The sequence below is a fragment of the Carcharodon carcharias genome, chromosome 3 (assembly GCF_017639515.1).
Source record: "Carcharodon carcharias isolate sCarCar2 chromosome 3, sCarCar2.pri, whole genome shotgun sequence".
NCBI lineage: Eukaryota > Metazoa > Chordata > Chondrichthyes > Lamniformes > Lamnidae > Carcharodon > Carcharodon carcharias.
In genome coordinates this window covers 214,241,296-214,266,283 of record NC_054469.1, presented here as the reverse complement: position 1 = coordinate 214,266,283, position 24,988 = coordinate 214,241,296, and the positions used below count along the sequence as shown (strand labels likewise).

General features: G+C 44.3%; 1 protein-coding gene across 3 annotated transcripts in view; it reads right to left on the bottom strand.

Moving 5' to 3' along the window:
• Positions 1-24,988, bottom strand: part of glb1 (galactosidase, beta 1) — a 163,091-nt gene that overhangs the window by 93,806 nt on the left and 44,297 nt on the right. For all 3 annotated transcript variants that reach the window (XM_041183434.1, XM_041183431.1, XM_041183432.1), the window contains 3 exons: positions 16,416-16,490; positions 14,706-14,795; positions 8,237-8,350 (listed from right to left, as the gene is read on the bottom strand). In XM_041183434.1, the coding sequence (XP_041039368.1) occupies positions 8,237-8,350; positions 14,706-14,795; positions 16,416-16,490 (279 nt within the window). The remainder of the gene's footprint in view (positions 1-8,236; positions 8,351-14,705; positions 14,796-16,415; positions 16,491-24,988) is intronic.

Below are 24,988 nucleotides of genomic sequence, written 5' to 3'. Positions count from 1 at the left end.
AAAGACTGTTTGTAAGGGTATGCATTTTTAAGATCTTACAAGTGTGAAAAGCCTTAAGCTGTTGTCCTCAAAGGACTGAAGTTAAGAAAACTCACTTGGAATTCGACATGTTCAGGGTATCATGTTTCTCTTTCTGGGCCTTTTAAAATCTGTGTGTCTTACTGTTGCTTTAACGAAAGTGTAACAGGGAGCTAGATTGATTAGGGGATTTAGAAGTTATCATAGTACTAATTTGTAGATTGATGTATGTATTTAAAATCATTTCTCTTATTAATAAATGTTTAATCAAGCTTTGTAAAAACCTATAAGACTTGTGGTCTTATTGCTACGAATTCAAGGCACGCATCTCAAAATTTATACAAATTGAAAATTAGTTGTGACACTTGTTTCAAGCTTCCCTCTGGGATTTGAACAACTCAGCATTTACCATTTGCTGTGTCGTAACATCTTTGACTGTCTGGCAGTCACCGATTTCCTCTCTGGCTGCACGTTCCTAGCCTGCGGTATGACTGCCTCTCTGAATGTGCTATCCACACAGCTCTCAGCCTTGCGGATATGCCACAATGATTCCAGTCGCCACTCGAGCTCTGAACCCTGGAGCTCTAGGTTCTACAGCTGGTGACACTTCTTGCACACATGGTCGTCCAGGACATTGGTAGCGTCCATGAATTCCCTCATTGTACATGTGTTGTAGTGTGGCCAAGTCACCTATTTGTAATAGAGCTGATCTGCAGACAGCTTTCTAAATGGAAACATTAGGTTTACTTACAGTGCAGCCAGCAGCAACTACACATGTGCTTTGAACTCCATCTCTATCGCCACACTGCCTGTGGAGGTAGCCTAAGCTGCTAACACATTGGTTTACACAGATCATGTGATCTTACATCACAGGACTGCTCTTAAACGTACAGTCCAACATTTAACAAAATCATAATTACTACATTCCTCCCCCTTTAACTTTGTTATACATATTGTATTTACAAGTATATTTATATCATGACATTATAATATTTACACAGGTCATGAAATTTATAAGTTCAGTCTTTCAGGTGGTTTCTTGATTCCTATGGAATGTCGCAGCTCCATGACATCAGATTCTTTTTCAGGGACCATATTCTCTGGAACTGCATGAATATCAGGTACCTCGGTGGGCATTTGCAGTTCAGTGTCTTCCACTCTGATAGAGACATCAGACATGTCAGTCCTTGGCTGAGCATCTTCAAAAGGAAACACTGGTTCAGTAATGGTTACAGATGGAACCATATCTTGTTGGGGTATCTCTCTCTTTCTTAAATGGTCCACATGCATATGGGTGATCTGGTCTTCCACTTCCACGTGGTATGATAATGGTCTGGTCACCGAACTTACTTTCCTGGTGCCTACTTCGGTCCTCCGCCGAAATTTTTTACAGCAGTAAACTGTCTCTCACGACTATACAAGTCATGCGTAGCTTTGTTGTTTCCTTGACTCCTCTCTACCTTGCCCTCCAAATTTGGAAATATTAGGTTCAGTCTTGTCCTAAGACAGTGTCTTATCTACAATTCTGCAGGTGTTGCTCCTGTCGTCATGTGGGAGGTTGTCCTATGGTGAAGAAGAAAGCCTGCAAGCCTGGTCTCCAATGAATCATCTGTTAACTTCTTCATGCCCGCCTTAAAAGTTTGAACTGCCCTTTCTGCCAGTCTGTTTGATGATGGATGGTACGGTGCAGTCCTTACATGGGTGATACCATTGAGGCTGAAAAATCATTGGAACTCAACACTCGTGAAGGCAGTGCCATTATCGGATACAACTACTTCTGGTAGTCTGTGGATGGCAAAGCTCTGGCGCAGTTTCCCTATTGTAGTGCCCGATGTTGCTGGCTTCACCTCATGAATATAGATGCCCACTCTGAGTGGCTAGATGATCAGTAGAAACATGGTTCCAAGGAAAGGTCTGACATATTCGATGTGTAACCACACCCAGAGCCTACCAGGACACTCCAATGGGTGCAATGGAGCTGCTACTGGCGACTTTTGCAGCCGCTGACATTGCACACGGTGCTTTGCCACATTTTCAATAACACCATCCATCCCCGGCCACCATAGGTAGCCGCGCCTTATGGTCTTCATTCGGGAGATCCCTGGATGGGCACTGTGTAGTTCGACTAACAGTAGCTCCCTTCCCTTTGGAGGAACTATTATCCATGCACCCCACAATAGAATGCCATCTTACCTGCTCATCTTATGTCTCCGGTTGAAGAATGGTTTCATTTCATCTGAGACTGGCTCCTGGGACCAACGCGTGGTCTCACACTCGAGATCGGACTGGGTCCCGACTAATCCAATCTCAGATCTGTCGAGCACATACTGGCGAGGAATCTAGAAAATTTAGCAGTAAAACGAGTTCCTGTGGAACAGGGTCATGTTCGTCATGTAAGGGCAGACAATTCAAAGCATCGGTATTTGCGATGTGAATGCCAGGTTTATGTACAAAAGTGTATTCGTAAGCCACCAAAATTAGGGCCCATCGTTGCATTATTACTGAGGCTTTGGGTGGTATAGCCTTTTCACCACTAAACAAACCCAATAGTGGTTTGTGGTCTGATACAATCATGAAATGCTGGCCTTGCATGTATTGGTGAAATTTTTTTGCACCAGAAGTGATTAACAGACTTTCCTTTTCAATCTGAGAATATCCCTTTGCAGCTGTGGTAAGCATCCTGGATACATGGCCTATTGGACGCTCAGTGGCGCTGTCCATTCTACGAGATAGCACCGCTCCCACTCCTTAGGGAGATGCATCGCACATTAGCATCAAGTCTTTTGTCTGGTCATGATGCACTAACAGATTGGATGAATGTAACAGCTGTTTCATTTTCATGAAAGCTTCTTTTTGGGGTGTCTCCCAAGACCAACATTTGTTCTTTCTTAACAATGAATGCAGAGGTGCCAGAACTGTAGATAAAGTAGGTAAAAATCACCAATAATAATTTATCATTCCTGAAAATGATTTAAGTGCGAAAGCATTCTTGGGTGCAGGTGCCTCCCTTATTGCTCTAACCTTCTCTTCAACCCCTGTGTAACCCCTGAGAGTCTACCTGGTGGCCGAAATAGATTACTTCCTTTGCTTGAAAAGTGCCTTTTTCCTTTTTCTGTCACACTCTTGCTTGTAAGACTTCCTCTGGGATAACCAAACGTTCCTTTTCGGTGAATCGGGTTAGCAGTATGTCATCTAAGTAGACAACAACCTGGGGTAGTCCCTGCAGCCAGCTTTCCATCGTTCTCTGAAGTGCGGAACAGGCTGGGGAAACACTGAAAAGCAAGTGGTGTATATTGGCACAACCCTTTGTGTGTACTAATTGTGACAAATTCCCAGGAAGCGTCATCCAACTCTAATTGCTGATCTGCATGACTCATATCAAGCTTTGTATATTGTCCCTCCTGTGCAATTTGGCTGCTCTGTTGACCGTTAGTTTATAGTCTCATTAGTTTATAGTCCCCACAAATTTGGACACTTTGATCTGGTTTAAAGACAGGCACTGTGGGTGCTTTCTGAGAGCTGAAACACTTTTATGACACCCAACCTCTCTATGTAGCCGGTTCAGCTCAGCGTCAACCTTCTGTCTCAGGGCATAAGGCACCGGTCTTGCTTTCATGATGCAAGGGTTGCTTCTGGATCCATGTAAATCTTGGCCTTCAGGCCTTGGATTTTTCCCAGTTCATCCTTGAAGACAGTGGCATACTTTTTAAGCAGCTCTGGTAGCCCATTTGCTCTCAATTGGAAGATTTCGGACCACTTTAATTTAATCTCCTTTAACCAAAGGCTTGGCCTTTCACCTGCTACACTGTCATGGTTAGCTGTACCGATTGGTTTCTATAATGGACAGTTAGTCTGCTGGATTTCTTCACCTGTGTACGTTCTCAGCTTGGCAGGTATTTATTCCAAATTTAATTGATGTTCACCATCATTTAAATACCTGAACGTGTATTCTCCAATTACAGTAGCGGAAGCTCCTGTGTCTACTTCCATTTACTTGTACTGTAACAAATATTGGCTCTGTCTTCTCAACTTTCATGTTAAACAATGAATAGATGCCAGAATTTGTTGTTTCAGGCTCTTTTACACAGTAGGTTTCATTGGGCTTCTCCTGTTGTTTGCCAGCCTGTTTAAATCTCTCTATGCACGGTCTCATTATATGTCCACTTCTATGACAAAAGTAACATTCTATTTCTTTTAAACTGCCAATCGCTAAAAGACTCACTGTTTCCACATCGATTTAAATTGTTCTTCAATATAGCTGCTAATTTATTTGTTCTTATTTTTCAGTTAGTGGGGGCTGTTTCCCACTTTGCGGTGGAGGCTGGCTTTTTCTCGCCACTTTCAGCTGACTGGTCCCACCCGATTTGGAGTATGGCGCCAGTTTGCGCCCCTTGAATTGCTTGTGAACCTCTTACAGCACTTTCCATGGTCAGCACTATTTCTAATGCCTTCTTAAAATCCAGATTCACTTCAGCCAGCAATCTTCTCCAAATAGTGTCTTCTTTCACACCACACATCAAACGATCTCTGAGCATGTCATTCAGAGTCTCATCAAACTCACAATGTTTCCTTTAGCTGTTTCAAATTTGCCAGTAGCTAGCAATTGTCTCACCTGGGGCTCTATTTCTCCAACTGAACCAGAGCCTCTGCATCGTGACTAAGGTCTTGGGTTGAAAATGTCCCTTCACAAGGTCCACCAATTCTCCGAAATTCTTTGAATCTGGGACCCTGGGTGCCATCAAACTTTGAATCAAACTGTAGGTTTTGCTCCCACAAGAACTCAAGGGGATCACTCACCTCTTCTCGTCCCCTGTGATTTTGTTTGCTTGAAAGAAGAACGTGAGGCGTTCTATATACTAAGACCATTCATCTGTGGCTGGTTCAAAGTGATCAATTCTACCAAATTGTGACATTTTGGGTGAGTATATCTTCTGTTATTTTAAACGAGCGTTGATACTCACAATCACTGGGCAAGGCACTGTACCGATTCCAACCTATCTTGATTTATCCTGATTTATCCGTGTTGCCAGTTTGTTATAGCGTGGCCGAGTCGCCTATCTGCATTAGCGTTGACCTGCAGACAACTTTCTAAGTTCTAAGTGGAAACATTAAGTTTATTTACGATACAGCCAGCAGCAACTACACGTGTGTTTTCAGCTCCACCTCTATCTCTACACTGCCTGTGGAGGTAGCCCGCACTAACACATTGGTTTACAAAGATCATGTGATCTTTTGTCACAGGGTTATTCTTAAAAGTACAGTCCAACATTTAACCAAAACCTTAATTACTACAATAGGACACGTATTCCACATAACTGAGCTGTCCTGCCAAGCCTTCAATTTACCTTACGTTAACTTTATTTTACTTAAACTAATTTATTTTACCTGGCTTTGATGTTAACTTTACTTCCCTATTGCTTTTGTTTCTTAGTGAAATCTAAGAATACATTTTTCTAAATCTTCAGTGACTTGAAGACCCTCCCAACAGCAGCTTCTCATAAATTGATGAACTCATGTTTCTCCTGAGATGTGACTCTTGGATGTTTTCAAAACTCAGCCCTCTCAAGCAGCTTTCCAACTCCAGCTCTCCTGCGGACAGAGAAAGCTAGAGGAAAAAAAGAAAGCAGCACCTCCCTCCCCGAACTCACAATAATTCCACTCAGTACCAGTGCACTCCGCGACAGGGCCCTTAACTTCTATTTATATTACTGAGACTCAGATTAATCTGGAAGTTACAAAACCAGATTAGGCCAGTTACTTAATTTGCTGATCTCACGTGCTCTTCAGCAGAGGGCTTGATTTCCTTGATTAGTCCAGCCCAAACCTCTAAGAAGCTTGAAACTTAACAGTGGGGAGGATTTTGCCCTCGTTGGGTGGGCTGTCGAAAGGCCGACGGCACTATCGATCGGAGCCGGGCCGCAGTTTCACACTGGCGGGCCAATTAAAGCCGAAACATGAGCGGCAACGCTGCCTGTGTGTGTGAGTGAGTGGGGAGGTGTGGTGTGGTGGGGAAGGAGGGCAAGCGCGCAAGCGAGCAGATACACGCAGGAAAAGCTCTCTATAAGGCACAGAGCTGCCTCAGGGAGATGAACAGTTTAAAACGTTAAAGATAAAGATTTTAAAAATGTTATAAAACGTGTCCCCACATGTGGCTCTGTCACACGTGCAGGGGCAATGTTATAAATGGGATGTTAAAATTTTTATTTGCTGTTGTGGATGAGGTTTCCTAAAAAAACGCAAAGGCCGCCTGGCCTTCTTGCCTGCCCACCAAACGTAAGTTAGGACGGGCAGTGAAAAATTTCTTTCCAATATAACTTTAAGGGCCTTAATAGGCCTTTTATTTGTCGGCGGGCACGCTGCAGACTCCAGCGTGCCCGCTGAATGAAACATCGCAGGAGTGCGCTTGCCCCGAAGTCATCAAGCGTCATTTTACACTCAACCGGGTCAGGCGCCCGTCTGCCCGCCCGACGAGCTAAAAATTCTGGCCACTAAACTTAAAGAAGATGCTAAATGGCAAGCAAGCAGTACTGGATTTTATAAACGATAACTCTTAAGCCCAGAATTTTCAGACTTCCTGAGGACGTCAAGTAAAAAACTTCAATGGAGCCATTGAAAGGAACACTTCAGTGGATACATTTTCATGGAGCAGGCAATTTTCAAAAAATTATTTTGCTTAAACCATTATTTTGCCCACAAGAAATTTCAGTTACAAGAGAAAAAAAAAAATGACAAGTTAAAAAATAGCTTTAGGAAGCATTTCAAGTTGTTTCTGCAAATCTGGAGATCAGATGAAGCAGAAAAATGACAAATTTACCCAAGCATAGAAACTGGCGTTGAGAAAAAGGTAGCAAAAAGTGTTTGAAAATGTGACAATGAGAAGGCAAATAATAGAAAGATGAAGAGAGCTGCAAGACAGAGATAGGAATAGGTGTCCACACAGGGGAAGTTATAGGACATAGCTCAAAGGCCCAAACTAGAAGAACACAGGATCGTGAGAAAAGAATTGGAAGATGTCAATCTGCGCACTGTTATTCTATAGATAGCTCCTATAAGGTTTCCCAAAACCTTTCCAATCTTTCCGAATTGTGGGAGTTGGCTACCTTAGCTTTCTAAGATGATTACTCAAACAGCTTAATACCACTGCAGAAAAGGCTAGCATACTCAGCAGTCCAGGCAGAAAATGGCAATTTATCCCAACTCCTCCATGCCAGAGTTTACAATCCACTCTCCTTTCGTCCCTTTTCGTCGAACTTTATCAGCACATCCTTCGATTCCTTTCTCCCGCATGTGTATATCTAGCTTTCTTTTTAATGAATCTATGCTATTGACCACAATTACTCTCCATAGTAGTAAGTTCCACACTGCAAGCATTCTCCGGACGAAGAAGTTTTTTTTTTTCCCCAAGAATTCCTTATTGGATTTATTGGTGACTATCTTTTATTTATGGTCTCCCCAGCAACTGGAAGCATTTTCTCAATGGTCTACCCTATTGAACCCCTTCGTAAATTTTACAGCCCTTTATCAGCCTTCAGGTTTCTTACTTCTGGAGAAAATAGTCCCAGCCTGTTCAGTCCTCTCCGATAAATATAGCTATTCAGGCCTGGTACCATTCTTTTAAACCTTTGTTTGTAGTTTTGCCAGTACCTCTATATTCTGGTTATAATATGGAGGCCAGAACTGTGCACCACACTCTTAAGCGTGTGGTTCTGTTAATAATGTAAGGCTCTGAAAATCTGCCAGCTACAATCCTGGCAGTTGCACTGGAATGCCCTCCGAGTTCGCAGTGTCAGCAGAGAAGCTCCTTATTTGCACGGAGCCAAGCGGGCACATCAGCCACAATGGAGGCATCCCCAGTGCCCACTGTGGCACATGCGCCAGAGAAAAATAAATTGGCCACCTGCCCACACGCAGCAGCTTCCAGACATTCCCATTGCGTGGGCACTGGCTAAATCCCCGCAACCAGGTCCCTGCACTTATTCGGTGGAACTCCCAAGGAAAATCAGGGCCGAGTGCTCTATTGTTTCAGAATTCTCAAATATTCCATAATACTCTGCAATTCTCTAATACTCTGTCATGTTATGTAATGCACTATTAATCTAATATTCTGGCTGATTTCATTCATTAGTTTTGAACAGATTTATGAACTTAAGTCAAGTTCAGGGAGGAAGAAAACATCACACCATTAGATAATAAACAGGTAGACCAACAACCAGCTTACCCCATCCACCATGATGTAGGCTCTGTCATGAACACCATTCTGGGGCGATGCCAGCGGGGTACCCTTGGTGCAATTTATTGGCAGGGTGGTTCGATAGAGCATATATCCAAAATACTGTGAGAAAGGGAAGCAATACATTCAGATAAGCAGAGTTGTGGCGAATTGTCCATTTGCTTTATGACTAAAAAAAAAAGAGCTGGTTCAGGTGCGGCCAGTCACATCAGGGCACAGGGCAGGGCCAAGGGCAGCAGTTCTGTGGCAAAGACAAGCAAGATGACAGCCGTACTTTGAAGCAGTTACCAGGAGGCGTGCGATATCAGACACCATATCCGGAGTTGCAGCTACAGCAAGTGGCTAAATGAATGTGTTACTGACCCAGCTCAGAAAGGAAAATGATTAATACCTTAAGATATAAGACCATAAGATGTAGGAGCGGAAGTAGGCCATTCAGCCCATCGACTCTGCTCTGCCATTCAATGAAATCATGGCTGATCTGATAACCCTCAATTCCACTTTCCTGCATTTTCCCAATAACCCTTGATTCCTTTACTGATTAAAAATCTATTTCAGCCTTGAATATACTTAACGACCCAGCCTCTACAGCCCTCTGCGGTAAAGAATTCCACCTATTCACCAGCCTCCAAGAGAAGAAATTCCTTCTCATCTCTGTCTTAAATGGGTGACCCCTTACTGAGATTATGCTCTCTGGTCCTAGGCTCTCCCACAAGGGGAAACACCCTCACAGCATCTACCCTGTCAAGCCCTCTAAGAATCTTATATATTTCAATAACGTTGCCTCTCATTCTGCTAAACTCCAACGAGTACAGGCTATGTTATATCTACAAGATATGTTACAGAATTGTACTTATTTCAGTAAGATTGGAGTTAGCACAGTTGGAGCAAAGCCTTACTAATGCCTTTAAATAATAGAGATCAAAACCTAGAAAGGAGAAATATGTAAGGTTTAAAGCAAAAAAAAATCTTCCACCCCTCAGCAGAAAATTTAGTTTAAAGTTATTTACCTGTGAGGAAAACGTGAATCAGTTTGTGAAATGCACGATAGAGGCAGAACTGGGAAAGAAGGTTCAATTTAGTAAACACAGGTTTCCTCAAAAGAAAAATTGAGAGACAATCCATAACATATACATTTGCAAATTAATATTTAAAACAAAACTAAGAAAAAGCAGGTCCCCTAATGATGTGTGTGACACAGAGCGACAGGCAAGGTGCACTGCATTGAAAGCTAATAGCGCCAGCTACAGGTTAAGTGCAATTTTTCAATAACTGCACTCACCACGTGCAGAAATGAACATATAATAGATTACAGGTATTTTCCAATAGACTAGATCCTGTGATAGCTGAATATGAAGGTGGGGAGAACTAAGTAAAACACAATGCAATATGTCATCTAACTATGACGCAGAGTCCAATTCTTTCCACTCACTCAAATATCAAATCTGAGTGTGTGATGGGGCAGACATCTCTTGTGCAGTTCTTAAAAATTCATTTTCCGGGGCTGTTTTAGTGATCCTTTTTGTTCCCCTTTTGCTTCTTTTGTAGTGGTAAACGAGAGGGTTCAGGCCGTGTAAATGGTCTTTCAAAAGGAATTTGGTGAAGTACTACTTAATAAGCGTCAGCAAAATTGAAGCTCGCGGGGTTAAAGGGCCAATGGCTGCATGGATACAAAAGTGGCTAAGGATAGAAAGTACACAATACTGGTGAACAGTGGTTTTACAGGCTGCACAGCAGTTTACAGTACTGTTCCCCTCACCCCACCTCCGGAGTCAGTATTAGGACCTTTGCTCTTTAATATATATTGATGGCACAGAGTTGGGTTTGCAGGACAAAGTTTGTAGATGACACAAAACTTGGAAATACAACGGCAAGGAGGATAGTGATAGTCTTCAGGGGGAAATAGAGAAATTGTTGAAATAGGCAGATACATGGTAACCAAAAACTGAAGAGATAGGAGGAGCAGACCATACATCCCTCAAGCCTGCATTTCACCAGATCTACCTTGACATCTAAACCTCATTTTCCAATGCCCAATGATTTGTTTAAAACTCAAACTTATAGTCACATGGCAGCAGGTTGTAGGTCTCCTCTGTCTTTGTGCTGGGATTCCGTGTAGGTGTAAGGAGCCATGTCTTTAATGCATACCTCATCATCCATGATCCATCTACCAGCAGAATCCTTCTGCAGTAGTCACAGGCTAATTTAACATTTAACAAGTGGATCTCTTTCCTCTTCACGAAGACTCCTGGCTGCCCTGCAGGAGCCTTGATGGCTACATGTGCGCAGTCAAAAATGACCCCCCTGAACCTGAGAGAATCCAGCAATGGCCCCGAATCCAATCGTCCCCTCAGCCTGACTGGCTGTGTGGAACATGGCAGCCATCACCTGCTTGATGCAGCGATGGGCCTCTGGCTTGAGAGATCCGACATATGTATTCACACAATCCCTGGAATGAGGCGGGAAAGGTTGAGCGCTACAATCACCTGCACTGCCACGGGAAGTGGGTGCCCACCAGATCCTAGTCACCTGAACTACTCCAACATTCCACATGGGTCTGCTGCCACTGGTCAGGAAACAGTCTTCAGAGACACTGGTTACAATGATCTTGGGCATGTGCCAAGAGTTTTTAAATTGCAGTCGGATTATGTACCTTGCTGGTTGGTGTATGGGCATGATGGCAAGCAACAAGGGAGAGCTGAAGGCTCTGAGGGTTTGCACAGCCAGCTGTTATTATCTATGCAGAAGATTTATGACAATGGTTCCAGTAATAATATTTAGCCAGTTGAATCCCAAAGTGTGCATACTACACGTTATGTCAACCCCAGAATCACAGAATCGATATGTCGCAGAAGGAGGCCATTCAGCCCATCATGTCTGCACTGACTCTCTGAATGAGCAATTCCCTTAGTGCCACTTCCCCCCCGGACTGCCTGGAATTGCGATCGAGGCTTTCAAAAGGGAATTAGATTGTTATCTGAAAAGGAAGAATGTGCAGGATTACAGGAAGAAAGGGGAGAAATGGCACTCAGGGAATTGCTCATTCAGAGAGTCAGCGCAGGCATGATGGGCTGAATGGCCTCCTTCTGCGACATATCGATTCTGTGATTCTGGGTTTGACATAATATGTAGTATGCATACTTTGGGATCCAACTGGCTAAATGTTATTATTGGTGGGTGGGGGTGATGAGGGGGCTCTTTCCTTCAGAGCTTCCTTTAGTATCTTTTCATCGGTTCCCAGGTCCTATAGGTAGTGTGCATGGTCTGATATTGGCTATTAAAGAAGGAAACAGTTAACTGTCGAGGAACATTCAAGTGGGTAATTGTAAGTTAACAAGCTAAGTATTTCGCTTGGTGTATCTAAAAGGAAAACAGATGAGACAAAGTATTTGTAGAGTTCTATGCGATCAGAATAAAACTCTGGAGAAGCCAAGGCTTGGTCTCTGTTTTTATTATCAAGCAGCTATTGGAACTTAGCATTGACCACTTTATCCTGTCAGGCATATCTGCACAGCTGTCTTCTCGGGACAAAACCCTGGAAAACCAAACAGAGCAAACATTCTAACACCCACCTCATGTAACCATTCCTCCACTCCAACAGCCAAACAGAATTTACTCCACTATTTCCTCATTTTGCCAATCACTTCCCTCGACCCATCCAGACACCGAACAGGCTGAAAAATAACCCCTTTTGCAGTCGCTTATGTTTAAGTGGCCACATCCCTTTAATGTGGGCTGGAAATTAAATATCAAGTGCTTGTAGATTTCTGCACCAAGACTAGCATAGTACGTGGATATCTACTTGAAAAGCTGGGATATACAGGGAAATGGACCTAGTGCAGGAAGGTGGGTTAGGCTGGGGGAGACCTTCATTGACCAGCAAGGACACAATAGGCCAAATGACCTCCTTCAATGTTGTAAATTTTCTATGATTTAATGAAATAATACAGATTTTCATGAAATCTTCAGTTGAAATACTTCTATGGATTTTGAAATAATCAGAATAAGTTTGTCATTTCAGTGGGGGGGGGTGCTACCTAAATATAGCTGATATTTGCATTCGATTGGTAGCAAGCCTTGGATCATATGACACAAAGCTTCTATTTCCTTGAATACAAAAGATTAAAGGGTGATCTATCTGAGCTGTTTAGGAAGGTTAAAGGATTAGTGAGGGTTGAGAGAGAGCAGGTGAGAGAGAGCAACGATTTCCTCTGGTGGGAGGATCCAGAACAAGGAGAATACACTGTAATATTGGAGCTAAGATGTTCAGAGGTGACACCAGAAATCACTTCTTCACATAAAGGGCAATGGAAATTTGGAACACTGTATCTCTAAAAGCTGAAATGTTCAATTGACAGAGTCTCAAAAAAGCTGCTGACACAAAGTCAAATGAAAATGACAAAGCTTGAGATTGATAGATATTTTTTGTTCGTCCAAGGTACTAAGAGTTAGGGAACCAAGGTGAGCTGATGGAGATAAGATATACATCAGCCATGCTCAAGACAGGTTGGAGGGGTTGAATAGCCTATTTCTGTTCTGATGGCCAAAGTGGTAAGACAAATATCATCGGAGTGAGCAGGTCAGTGGATTGCAAGGTAGCCAGTGTTGGATCACCTCATCAATGATGACTTCTGAGAGAAATGGCTGCCAAGGTATGGAGAGTGCTCAGCATATTCCAGCGTCTCTCCTTCGCCATATATGAAAGATGGAATATTTTTAGCTGACCAGGTGAGAGTTGATATGATTACCTGGAAAAACTCAGCAGGTCTGGCAGCATCGGCGGAGAAGAAAAGAGTTGACGTTTCGAGTCCTCATGACCCTTCGACAGAACTTGAGCGAAGGGTCATGAGGACTCGAAACGTCAACTCTTTTCTTCTCCGCCGATGCTGCCAGACCTGCTGAGTTTTTCCAGGTAATTCTGTATTTGTTTTGGATTTCCAGCATCCGCAGTTTTTTTGTTTTTATGAGAGTTGATATGAGTTTTGTTTTGGCAACATTCCGGAAGACAGGCTGAGTTTTTTGTCTGCAGAATTAAGAGATTGGCTTGAAAATCTGGAGCAGAATGGGCAATAGCACCACTTCATCCACAAACCATCGATAATGCATGTCTATGGTGGTCAATTTGAGTCTTGCCACAGAGGCAACTGAGGTTGTAGAGCTTTCCATTCTAGGCAGCATATAATACACACACCAGAGGAAGTCGATCTTTGATGAGGTGACTAGCCACTGTCAGGCAGATTGTAAATAGAATGGGGGCCTATCTGCCTGACCCCGGGTATTATGGGGATGAGCTCTAGGGTAGGCGGGAACGTAGTGGGATGGGCACCCATCCTATTTTATGTGCCCTCCCTACTCCCGCTGAAAACACGTCTGGTGGGGCAAGTAAAATGCAGCCCTTAAACTGCAACTCCCACTGGTCTCCTACATCCCAGTTGTAGCACAAATGAAACGCAGATAGTGGGAATAACAAAGGTTCCTCCATAATAGAGAAATTGTTATCAACACATTTTCTCTTCTGCTAATCTAGAAAACTCACCAAGGTTGCTTCGACAGCACTTTCCAAACCGTGACCTCTACCACCTGAAAGGACAAGGTCAGCAGATTCATGGGAGCACCACCATCTGCGAGTTCCCCCTCCAAGCCACTCACTATCTTGGCTTCATAGAATTTTGTGTGGCACTTCATCAAATGCATCTTGAAAGTCCATGTACACCACATCAACAGCATTGCCCCCACGACCTTTCCTGTCACCTCTTCAAAAAATTCCAGCAAGTTAGTTAAACACGATTTCCCTTTTCAAAATCCATGCTGCCTCTTCCTCATCTACCCATATTTTTCCACGTGACTACTAATTCTATCCCAAATAATTGTTTCTAGAATCTTACCCACCACTGAATTTAAACTGACTGGTCTGTAATTGCTGGGCTTATCCTCACAACCTTTTTTGATCAAGGGTGTAATGTTTGTAATCCTCCGGTCCTCGGAAATCTCCCTAGTCTAGGGAAGACTGAAAGATTATGGCCGTTCCTCATTCCTTCACTGTCGTTGGATCAAAATCCTAGAACACCCTCCCTAGCAGCACTGTGGGTGTACCTACACCATGTGGACTGCAGCGGTTCAAGAAGGCAGCTCACCACCACCTTCTCAAGGACAATTAGAGTTGGGCAATAAATGCTGGGCTAGCCAATGATGCCCACATCCCATGTAAGAATAAAAAAATGAATTTGGATGAAACTAAAAACCTAAGCAATTTGCGATTCTGCAGCTTTGCGAACTTTAGGATATAGGTGTTTGTTTTAAATAAACACAAAATAATGCCACATGGTCTCGTGGCCCTAAGTAATGACTGTTGCTCTTAAATTTGAAAATTCTTCTGACCTGATGAAAAAAGTAAACGGATGAAATGTTCATGTTTAATTCTACATGTCCCACCACCGAAAAATATTAAAAGTCTCACCTGCTTCATCTCCACAAACGTCAGTGGGTAAACAGACTTGACTGGGCCAGAGAACGACAGCAGGTTAACCAATCCTGCAACACTCTGCAACTGTAACATATTCCCAGTCAATGAGCACAGTCTTCATACAGTCAAACACTGGTTTTAGGAACACAGTTCTTAATATTCAAACAGTAGCAAAACAGAAACAAAATACAAAGAGGCAATTAAGAAGAAAATTTGCAAAAGATCAAAAGCATTTCATAAGCAGAAAACTTCACAAAAAGTGGTAAGTCATCCTACAGTGTTGTGAACTGTGAGGAGGATAATGCCCCTTCAAAGGGACATAGATAGGTTGATGAAATGGGTGGGTGGGTGGCAGATGAAGTCCAATGCAGAGAAGCGTGAGGTGATTCATTTTGGGCAGAAGGACTTCTGGTAGGAGAGACAGCATAAAATAAAGGTGCTACTTTCCAGGGGGTGCAGAAGCAGAGGGACCTGGGTGCACAGGAGCAGAAGTCATTGAAGCTGGCAGAGGTTGAGAGCGAGGTTAATGAAGCAAACAGTGTCCGAGGCTTTACTAGTAGAAGCATAGAGTACAAGAGCAAGGAGGTAATGTTGACCTTGTGTAAGTCACTAGTTTGGCCTCAGCTACAGTATTGCATCCAGTTCTGCGTGCTGCACTTCAGGAAGGATGTGAAGGCATTAAAGAGGGTGCAGAAAAGATTCATGAAAATGGTTCCAGGGTTGGGGAACTTCAGTTATGAAGACATATTGGAGAAGCTCGGACTGTTTTCCTTTCAGAAAAGGAGGTTGGGAAGAGATTTGATAGGGGTTTTCAAAGTAATGAGGGGTCTGGACAGAGTAGATAGGGAAAAATTGTTCCCACTTGTGAAAGGCTTGAGAACGAGAGGGAACAAATTTAATGTAATTAGTAAAAGAGGCAAAAGTGATATGAGAAGAAACTTTTTTACGCAGTTAGTGGTTAAGGTATGGAAGGCACTGCCTGAGAGTGTGGTGGAGACAGGTTCAATTGAAGAATTCAAAAGGGAATTGGGTTATTATCTGAAAAGGGAGAATGTGTAGGGTTACAGGGAGAAAGGGAGAAGGCAGGGGAATGACACTAGGTGAATTGCTCATTTGAGGACCCGGTGCAGACAAGATGGGCCGAATGGCCTCCTTTTGTGTTGTTGCAATTCTGTGAGGTAGCAATTGTTCTATGAAAAGGAAAAGAGAGTTGGAGGGTCAATTTTGCCACTTTACGAGAAAGCCTAGGCAAAGCTGGGTGATGGGCTTTGTGCTCACCCTTTTGGCAGCCCCTGGTCCTGAAGAATGTTCTGGAATCACATCCAACAGCTGGCACCTCTAACAGCACAGCATGGCCCTGCGCTCACAACTTTTGACCCAGAGAACCAAGACTGTGGCCAGGGTTTTATGGCCCTGCCGCAGCCTCTCCCCCCATCCCCCCACCCTTCTCCCCCCACCACCTCTCTCCCTCTCCCCTGCCCCCCCACCCCTCCTCCCCCCCCCGCCCCTTCTCCACCCCCCGCCGGCAGGTGCTGCAAGCCATTCAAATCTCCATTCAGTTCGGCAGGACCTTAATATCCCACCAGGCGTGGTCTGTACCTTTCACCAATTGACTGTCACCTTCTGACAATGTTTTTGTTTAAATGCACAATATCATGGCTACAAATTAAACCATCTACAAGCTGAGGTGTAATCTTATCTTACCTTTTTAACTTGTATTAACCCATATGCGAATTTGGGGGTTGCAGGCAGTACTGGACCAGCAGGTACCTTTTTGTACTAATGAAGAATAGAGAAAAACATTGAGATTTTTACCACCATAGCAAGTCAAATATATATTCCAAGTACAATTGCTATTACAATAGACCCACCACCATCGAGAAATAACTGAGTAGGTCACTTCTATGCGAGGACACACTCTGAAGTGGTGCGAGAATAATGCAATCTTTCCCGCCCCACACAGGCACCTGCTGTCCTTGGGAACAACATCATCTGCAAGTTCCCCACCCAGTCACTCACCATCCTGACCGCTGTTCCATCACTGTAGCTGGGACAAAATCCTGGAACTCACTCTCTAACAATGCTGTGGGTTTACCGACACCACATGGACTGCAGCGGTTCAAGGTGGCAGCTCACCACCACCTTCTCAAGGGCAATTAGGGATGGGCAACAAATGCTGGCCTTGCTACCAATACTCACACCCCATGAATAAATACAAAATAAGGTTGATTGCATAGCCGAAGAAGCAAATTACCAAAAAGAAAGTGGAAAAATAAGTACAGAACAGAAACAACATTGAAACTTTAAGGATGTCTTCATCATTTGCTGTGGGAAGATTATTGGATGTAAGTCAAGCCTCTTCATTTAACGAATGATGCTGACCATCCACAAATCATTAGAAACGTTCTCCAATTCACGAGAGAAAAGATTCCAAGGCAGTGTTCTTGTAAATGTTCATATTTTCCCAGCAGCTAATTCCCACCCCAACTCCCACCACTGGATCTCACTTTGTCAGGCACTGCTCTTAAACAACATTCCCGTTCTTTCTCTGTTGAAGTCCAATATGGGAGGGGAAGCTCCCAGGTATTTTTCCCTAGCTGATGGAAAGATGTTCCCGATGGTGTGTGTAAGGTGAACATCATTCAATGAATGAAAACTCTTAACTTGTACCCTATGATCAACAACAGGAAATACTGAAACGCATGATAGGATTCCTCGAGTCTAGAGAAACATCTAAGAACAGTCCAGTCTGTTTCTAATGTACATGTTAAATGTGTGCTGCACAAAACCTTAATATAAAATGCAGAGTATTTAAATTACAAAAACAATTTTTCATCTCAAAAAAACACAATAAATTTCACTGCTCGTTATTATCAGATCAAAACTGAAGTCAAGGAGGCTGGATTTTCCATCTGGGGTAGGGAACCCAATGGTGGGAGAACTTCTGGGTCCCAACCATGCTCCACGTCTGAAGTAAAAGTTAGTAGATGGGCTTTTTTCTTTATTACTACATCTAGATCGAGGGCTTTAAGAACCAAGCACCTAATATGGGACAGGAGTCAAATGTAGGTCAGATTGCGCAGTACAGATAAATTCCTTACCCTGTAGGACACTAATGAACCAGTTGACATTTTACATCCATCCTGTAGCTTTCCAGTGCTCACGGGCAGGTTACCAGATTTATTGAATGCAGATTTGCAGCTTGTTTGATAGAGTTGATAAAGATCATTTAGCTCCACAATATTAATTACAAAGTAATTATTCAGTGCAGGTCAATAAATGGGCAGAGGGCACACTCGTCATCAATTAAAACAGCAGGTAGGCTCCCGAGGCCGGTGGGCCAATAGGAGGCCCTCCAGCAATGACACTTCAGCAGTCTCACCGTTTGAGGTGGGAGCTGCCAGTGTATGTAGCACAAGGGGTGGGGGGGAGGATTCCTCTGTCTCGAGGCATCCTCTGCGCATCTTTTAAAAATATCAAAACAGAAAGAGGCTAAAGCTGCCATGGTGGAGTCCCTCTGCAGGGGGGCCTGCGACTGCAGCTGTGGCTGTTGCAGTGTAGCAGCTGCAGGAGGTAAGGGTTTAAATGACCTCTGGAGAGCTACCCACCACCCACCACCCCCCCCAACCCCCCCCCCCCCCCCCCCCCCCCCCCCCCCCCCCCCCCCCCCCCCCCCCGCCACAAACCCCCCCAGGAGGACAGCTCTTCTCACTGGCCGCGCTTCAGCCATCCAGCCTGCCAAGTGGAAAACTTCCAGACGGCACGGGAAAGGGGCTTTAATGGGCCTCTTCATTGGTGACCTACTACTTACAACATACTCATTCCGCTCCCAACCCCACCTGTCCGGGGTGGAACCTTGCCACCAGCCAGCATGCCGGCCAGCGCAGGAGGAAATACCAGGCCCGGCCACCTCCAGTCTCACCCTCACCAGCCCTCCCAAGACTTTGGTCAGATGTGTTTTGAAAGAATGAGGCAGATTCTACCTTTGGGGATTAATTTATCCTTCAACTTCCATACAGAGTTATGAAGCATAACAGCAGAGGCAACTGAAAAAAAAACTTTAAAAATGCTGTGAGTGCCTGCCTTCCCTGAAGCTCTGTGCAAACTGGCTCAGAACATTAATGTCTGTAATTCTGACAGGTAGCTAAATGATCTTTACCAACTCTATCAAACAAGCTGCAAATCTGCATTCAATAAATCTGGTAACCTGCCCGTGAGCACTGGAAAGCTACAGGATGGATGTAAAATGTCAACTGATTCATTAGTGTCATACAGGGTAAGGAATTTATCTGTACTGCCCAATCTGACCTACATTAGATTCCTGTCCCATATTAGGTGCTTGGTTCTTAACGCCCTCGATCTAGATATAGTAATAAAGAAAAAAGCCCATCTACTAACTTCTAACGGCGTTTAGGGATAGAAATAAATGTGGTTTTATCAATGTTGCTTCCTACTGGAGAATGATTTTTTTTTAAAAGGAGAGACAAGGGGCGGAATCTTCCCAGCCACAAGGAGGCGCCTTTGGTTGCAAGCAGAGGCTGGGGGGGGGGGCTAATTTTGAAAATAATATGAGGGGCTGGCCCACCTGAAGCATTCCTGCCCTGGCCAATCTTACCAGAGGTGGGTGAACAATGGAAGCCGCTACCGACCAGGCACCAACAGCTCGCCAATCAGTGCTAATTAACTTGCCACTTGGTGCCCTCTCATTGGCCGAGCTGGGTGCCTATACCTTCCGCAGCCCTTAACTGGACGTCACTCTCAGAGGCAGCCTCATAATTGGCTAAGAATCACCTGCAGGGTCGGGACCCACTTTTGATACCAACCTCATAAAATCTTTCAAGCTGGGAAGATTCTATGCAAGTCCTTTCAGTGGAAGAGTAGGGAACACCCCTTTGAAAAATGATGTGAAAGACGGGTCTTTCCTTTTTACAGAAAGTGGGAGACCGAAGAAACAAAATACAGTACGAGCTCTGGTAAACAAGAATTGGTAAACAAGAGGTCACAAATGAAATACCGAGCTGAATAAAACATGGGGACAAAGAGGAAAATAACAGTGTAACCTGTTCCCTGAGAAACAGTGTTTTTTTAGAAAAGTGATGGAGAACTGCCATTGCTTAGGACTACAGAACAGTGACTCCCCAAAATAATTCAACGGCTGGGAAACACTTTGCGAATGTGTACATGAAATTTGCTGGATAAATGTCAGTCCCTTTCTTTCACTTTCTTGGAGCCTGGGGATCAAAGATTAGCACCCACCCCCCTCAGCCCATGGTCCTTTAGCACACCTTCAAACAACGGTCAACCAGTCCCCTTTGATCGGCATTCCAGCACCACTTTAAACATTCGCTCCCTCCACCGCCAGCACACGGTGGCCACAGTGTATGCCATGTGCAAGATGCACTGCAACAACTCACCAAGCCTCCACTGACAACATCTTCCAAACCCGCAACTCCTACCACCTAGATGGACAAGGGCGGCAGACACATCAGGTTACACTGTGACTTCTCTCTTCGTCCGCGTATTTTTTCAGTTCAGTTTTTCTTTCGCAATCTTGCGTTTATCAGTCTTGTTTACCAAGGCTCATGCTCTGTCCTATTACCTGACATTTTTTCCTCACTTTTTTAAAAAGAAAATCACACCTCCAAGATCCCCGCCGAATTGCATACCACACTGACTTGAAAATATAATCACCGTTCCTCCACTATCGCTGGGTCAAAATTCTTGAACTCCCTCCCTAACAGCACTCCGGATGTACCTACACCAGACAGAGTTTAGCTGTTCAAAGCAACAGCTCACCACCATCTGCATGAAGGGCAATTAGGGATGGGCAAACAAATACTGATCTTGCCAGCAATGCTGACATCTCATGAGTGAAAAATTTAGTTCCCCCAGTCCCCAGATCCGTGTCCAGTTCGTGCCCCCAGTTTTATGGCCAATTGGTGCCCCTATATCCATGGTCAATGATTGATCCTGTTAGAGGGGAATAAAGGGGTACAGTAAGAACTTATTGAAAGGGAATGGACTACTTAAAATATCCAAGCAGCCAGTGCCTGCAAGTACATGAACAGTTAACAATTAAAGGCCAGGCTGGACAGAGAGGAACCTGAACCTTGCACACCCCAATGCTGTGATTATCAGCAAGGCCAGGCCGAACAGAGAGGAATATGATAGTTTGGGTGTCTTAGGAGTCAGCCTTAGGTTGAACAACAACCAAAATTGGGTGTGTTTATAGCAGATAAGGAAAGAACAGATGGTCCTAGTGGAGATAGGAGGGAAGGTCTCCGCCGGGGTGAAGGTAGGGACAGATGATGCCTGTACCTTTGTACCTTTATTACCAGAGCGATGACTGTATAAAGTAAACCTATATGCTGACGAGATCGGAATCTGGAGAATGTTCTTGTACGTGACCAATAATGCAAAAATATGGTGAACATTTGTAGTTTAGCAGAGTACTGTCTCAAGCTGTATTAAGATGATGCTTTCCTTGCAATTGCTCGAATAAACAATCAAAACCTTTACCTGAGACTCCTGTGGTCTGTTTGTCAAAGTGACCACAACAGTTTGGTGTAGTTGGCAGGATACTCATATCGATCCTTGGGACAGCTCTGCAAAGTGGGTGAGTATATTTCATTTACCACCCATAGTTAGTGCAGTAAGCCTACCCGAGAACAGTCCGGTCGAGTATCAAAGGATCAGGAAGACGACTCAGGACAGGAGATAGGAGGCGCCGGGGTAAGAGGGGGAGCCGCGGAGGTGGGCTAGCGGTGCCAAAGCCGCGCAGGGAGGGCCGGACCATTACCAGAGATACGAGGCGGAACTGTGCTGGCAGTTTACGGTTTGAAATATAACCATAAACGAAGCCGCGCAAGAAGGCCAGACACCAGAGAAATAAGTGAAATCACACATACCGCAAGTAACTAAGTTATTAGGTCCGTGCGAACGTACCATGCAGAGATAGATGGGAATAAGAACAGAGTGCCGTCGGTGAAACAGAACAGTGCTATGGAACTCAACTGGGGAACCACGGACTCCATTACGAGGTTCATAGCAGAACAACAGTCAAGACTAATCACAAGAATGCAGAAGGGGTGGGTAGAATCCACAGGGAGCCCCCGGAGAACAAAAACAGTGGTGGATAGAGCAGAAAAAGGATAAGGAAAAGAAAGGGGTGATGGTTATTATTACCTTGTACCTGCAGTTGTGCAGACGGATTAATACTAAGCTCCAGTCGATTAGAGAGAGAGAGAGAGAGACAAAGTCAGATCCAGGACACATCAGAACAGTGGCGGCAGCTCGTAGTGATACTGATCAAGAGGAGGAGAGCTCCGAAGGAGAAACCTATGATGGAGTTGGGACAAAACTGCCCTCATACGAACCAACTGCCCCCACTGCGCCTGTTGAATCCCATGGTCCCTATGACAGTGACTGTTAGGAAAAGTAAAGTCAGGAAAGGCGAATTGAAAGCCGAAGGGAGAAAGGGGGCTGAGGAATGGGGAGAGCATGAGGAGATTGAGAGGGTTACAGAGAAGGTCAAGCACGTACCGTTAGGCCCGGGAGAAGCAGGTTTTGCTTAAAGAACTGCTAAGACTTAAAACTTGGCATGACAACCCAGACTTTTGGACCAAACTGCGGGAAATGCAAGATTTCCATGCAATGCACCCCCTTGATACCCACATACTGGTGAAGGCTAAATACTCAGGGGATATCTGGGGAAGATTACCCCTGCAGTTTAGAAGTGGAGACTGGGCGAAACCTGGGGATGTCCCAGATCGGGAGAAGGCAACAGCCCTGCACAGGGACTTTGAGGAGGCAGGTAAGGAAGCCTTGGGGGAGCGAGAGACAAATTGGGGGTGTATAACATCCATAGTACAGAAGAAGGGTGAGTCCGTAATGGACTATGCAGAGCGAAAGTGGGAGACGTATGTACAGTTTTCAGGACAACCGCATCCATTGCAGGATGACGAGATTATTCCGAAAATGTGGAAGGATGATTGGGACCCGAAAGGACCGCTACTGAATTTTCTGTAACTTAAAAAAATGAATTGATCTAAGTTACAAGAGCTGCTTGTGCTGAAGAGAGAGAAAGAGAGAGAGAGAAAGAGAGAAAAGGGGGGTACCCCTAGGGGAGTTAATAAGCACTGACAGGCAGCAGCAGGGGAAATGTGAGCTTTCATCAGTTTGAAGGTCCCTATAGGTGGAGCCTTCAAGATCCCTTTATTTCCCCCACTGCTATTTGAAGTTTCATGTGGAATATAAGAATTATAAGTTGTTAAGTTAAGGCTACAGGAATATAAATACATACCCCTAAATATATGTTTGTTTGTGTGCAAGGAAGCATTTGTATGTGAGCTTTAATGTGTTTTCTTCCTTAATTGTCGTTTGTGTGTGTAGTTCAGCAGTTTAGGGTTGAAAGCCCCATGTTAGATTAAAGGAAAAGTATACTCAAACATTCAAAAGTTTTGAGTATAAGGTTTGAGTTGAGATTTCTGGCAAAAAAAATCACAATTTGAAGGTATCATAAAGCTATAAACAGGGTTAGATGAACCAACCTTTGTACCTTGCAGACTAGCATCACCAGCTTCTCAGCTGATTGGGATTGATACATACAAGTTGCATTAACTCATACAAGTTAGTATTCTAAAATTCTGAGGGGAAAAATTAACTGAAGTTCAAGGGATTCTAGGAAAATCAAAAGGCCATAAACACACAGTCTAGGTGGTTCCAATGGATAAAAAGGGGTTTCTTTTGAAGAGATGAAAGGAAATCTGCATCCCAACAGCACAGTTATTTGAAGTTGGGGCAGGGCTTGAAGTTTAAAGTGCAGTGTAGTTTATCACAGAATCACAGTGCAGAAGAGGCCCTTCAGCCCATCGAATCTACACTGACACGTGAGAAACACCTGACCTACCTGTCTAATCTAATTTACCAGCACTTGGACCATAGCCTTGAATATTATGACGTGCCAAGTGCTCATCCAGGTACTTTTTAAAGGATGTGAGGCAACCGGCCTCCACTACCCTCCCAAGCAGTGCATTCCAGACCATCACCACCCTCTGGGTAAAAAAGTTTTCCCTCACATCCCCCCTAAAACTCCTGGCCCTCACCTTGAACTTATGCCCCCTTGTGACTGACCCTTCAACTAAGGGGAACAGCTGCTCCCTATCCACCCGGTCCATGCCCCTCATATTCTTGTACACCTCGATCAGGTCGCTCCTCAGTCTTCTCTGCTCCAACAAAAACAACCCAAGTCTATCCAACCTCTCTTCATAACTTAAATGTTTCATCCCAGGCAACATCCTGGTGAATCTCCTCTGCACCCCCTCCAGTGCAATCACATCCTTCCTATAATGTGGCGACCAGAACTGCACACAGTACTCCAGCTGTGGCCTCACCAAGGTTCTATACAACTCCAACATGACTTCCCTACTTTTGTAATCCATGCCTTGATTGATAAAGGCAAGTGTCCCATATGCCTTTTTCACCACCCTGCTAACATGCTCCTCTGCCTTCAGAGATCTATGGACACACACGCCAAGGTCCCTTTGTTCCTCAGAACTTCCTAGTGCCATGCCATTCATTGAATACTACCTTGTCAAATTACTCCTTCCAAAGTGTATCACCTCACACTTTTCAGGGTTAAATTCCATCTGCCAATTATCTGCCCATTTGACCATCCCGTCTATATCTTCCTGTAGCTCAAGACACTCAACCTCACTGTTAACTACCCAGCCAATCTTTGTGTCATCCGCAAACTTATTAAACCTAACCCCCACATAGGCATCTATGTTGTTTATATAAATGACAAATGATAGGGGACAGAGCACAGATCCCTGTGGTACGCCACTGGACACTGGCTTCCAGTCACTAAAGCATCCTTCTGTCATCACCCTCTGCCTCCTACAACTAAGCCAATTTTGAATCCGCCTTATCAAATTACCCTGTATCCCATGTGCCTTTGCCTTCTTTATAAGTCTCCCATGTAGGACCTTGTTAAAGGGTTTGCTGAAATCCATATAAACTACATCAACTGCACTACCCTCATCTACACACCTGGTCACCTCCTCAAAAAATTCAATCAAATTTGTTAGGCATGACCTCCCTCTGACAAAGCCATGCTGACTATCCCTGATCAAACCTTGCCTCTCCAAGTGGAGATAGATACTCTCCTTCAGAACTTTCTCCAATAGTTTCCCTACCACTGACGTGAGATTCACTGGCCTGTAGTTCCCTGGCTTATCTCTACAGCCCTTCTTAAATAGCGGAACCACATTAGCTGT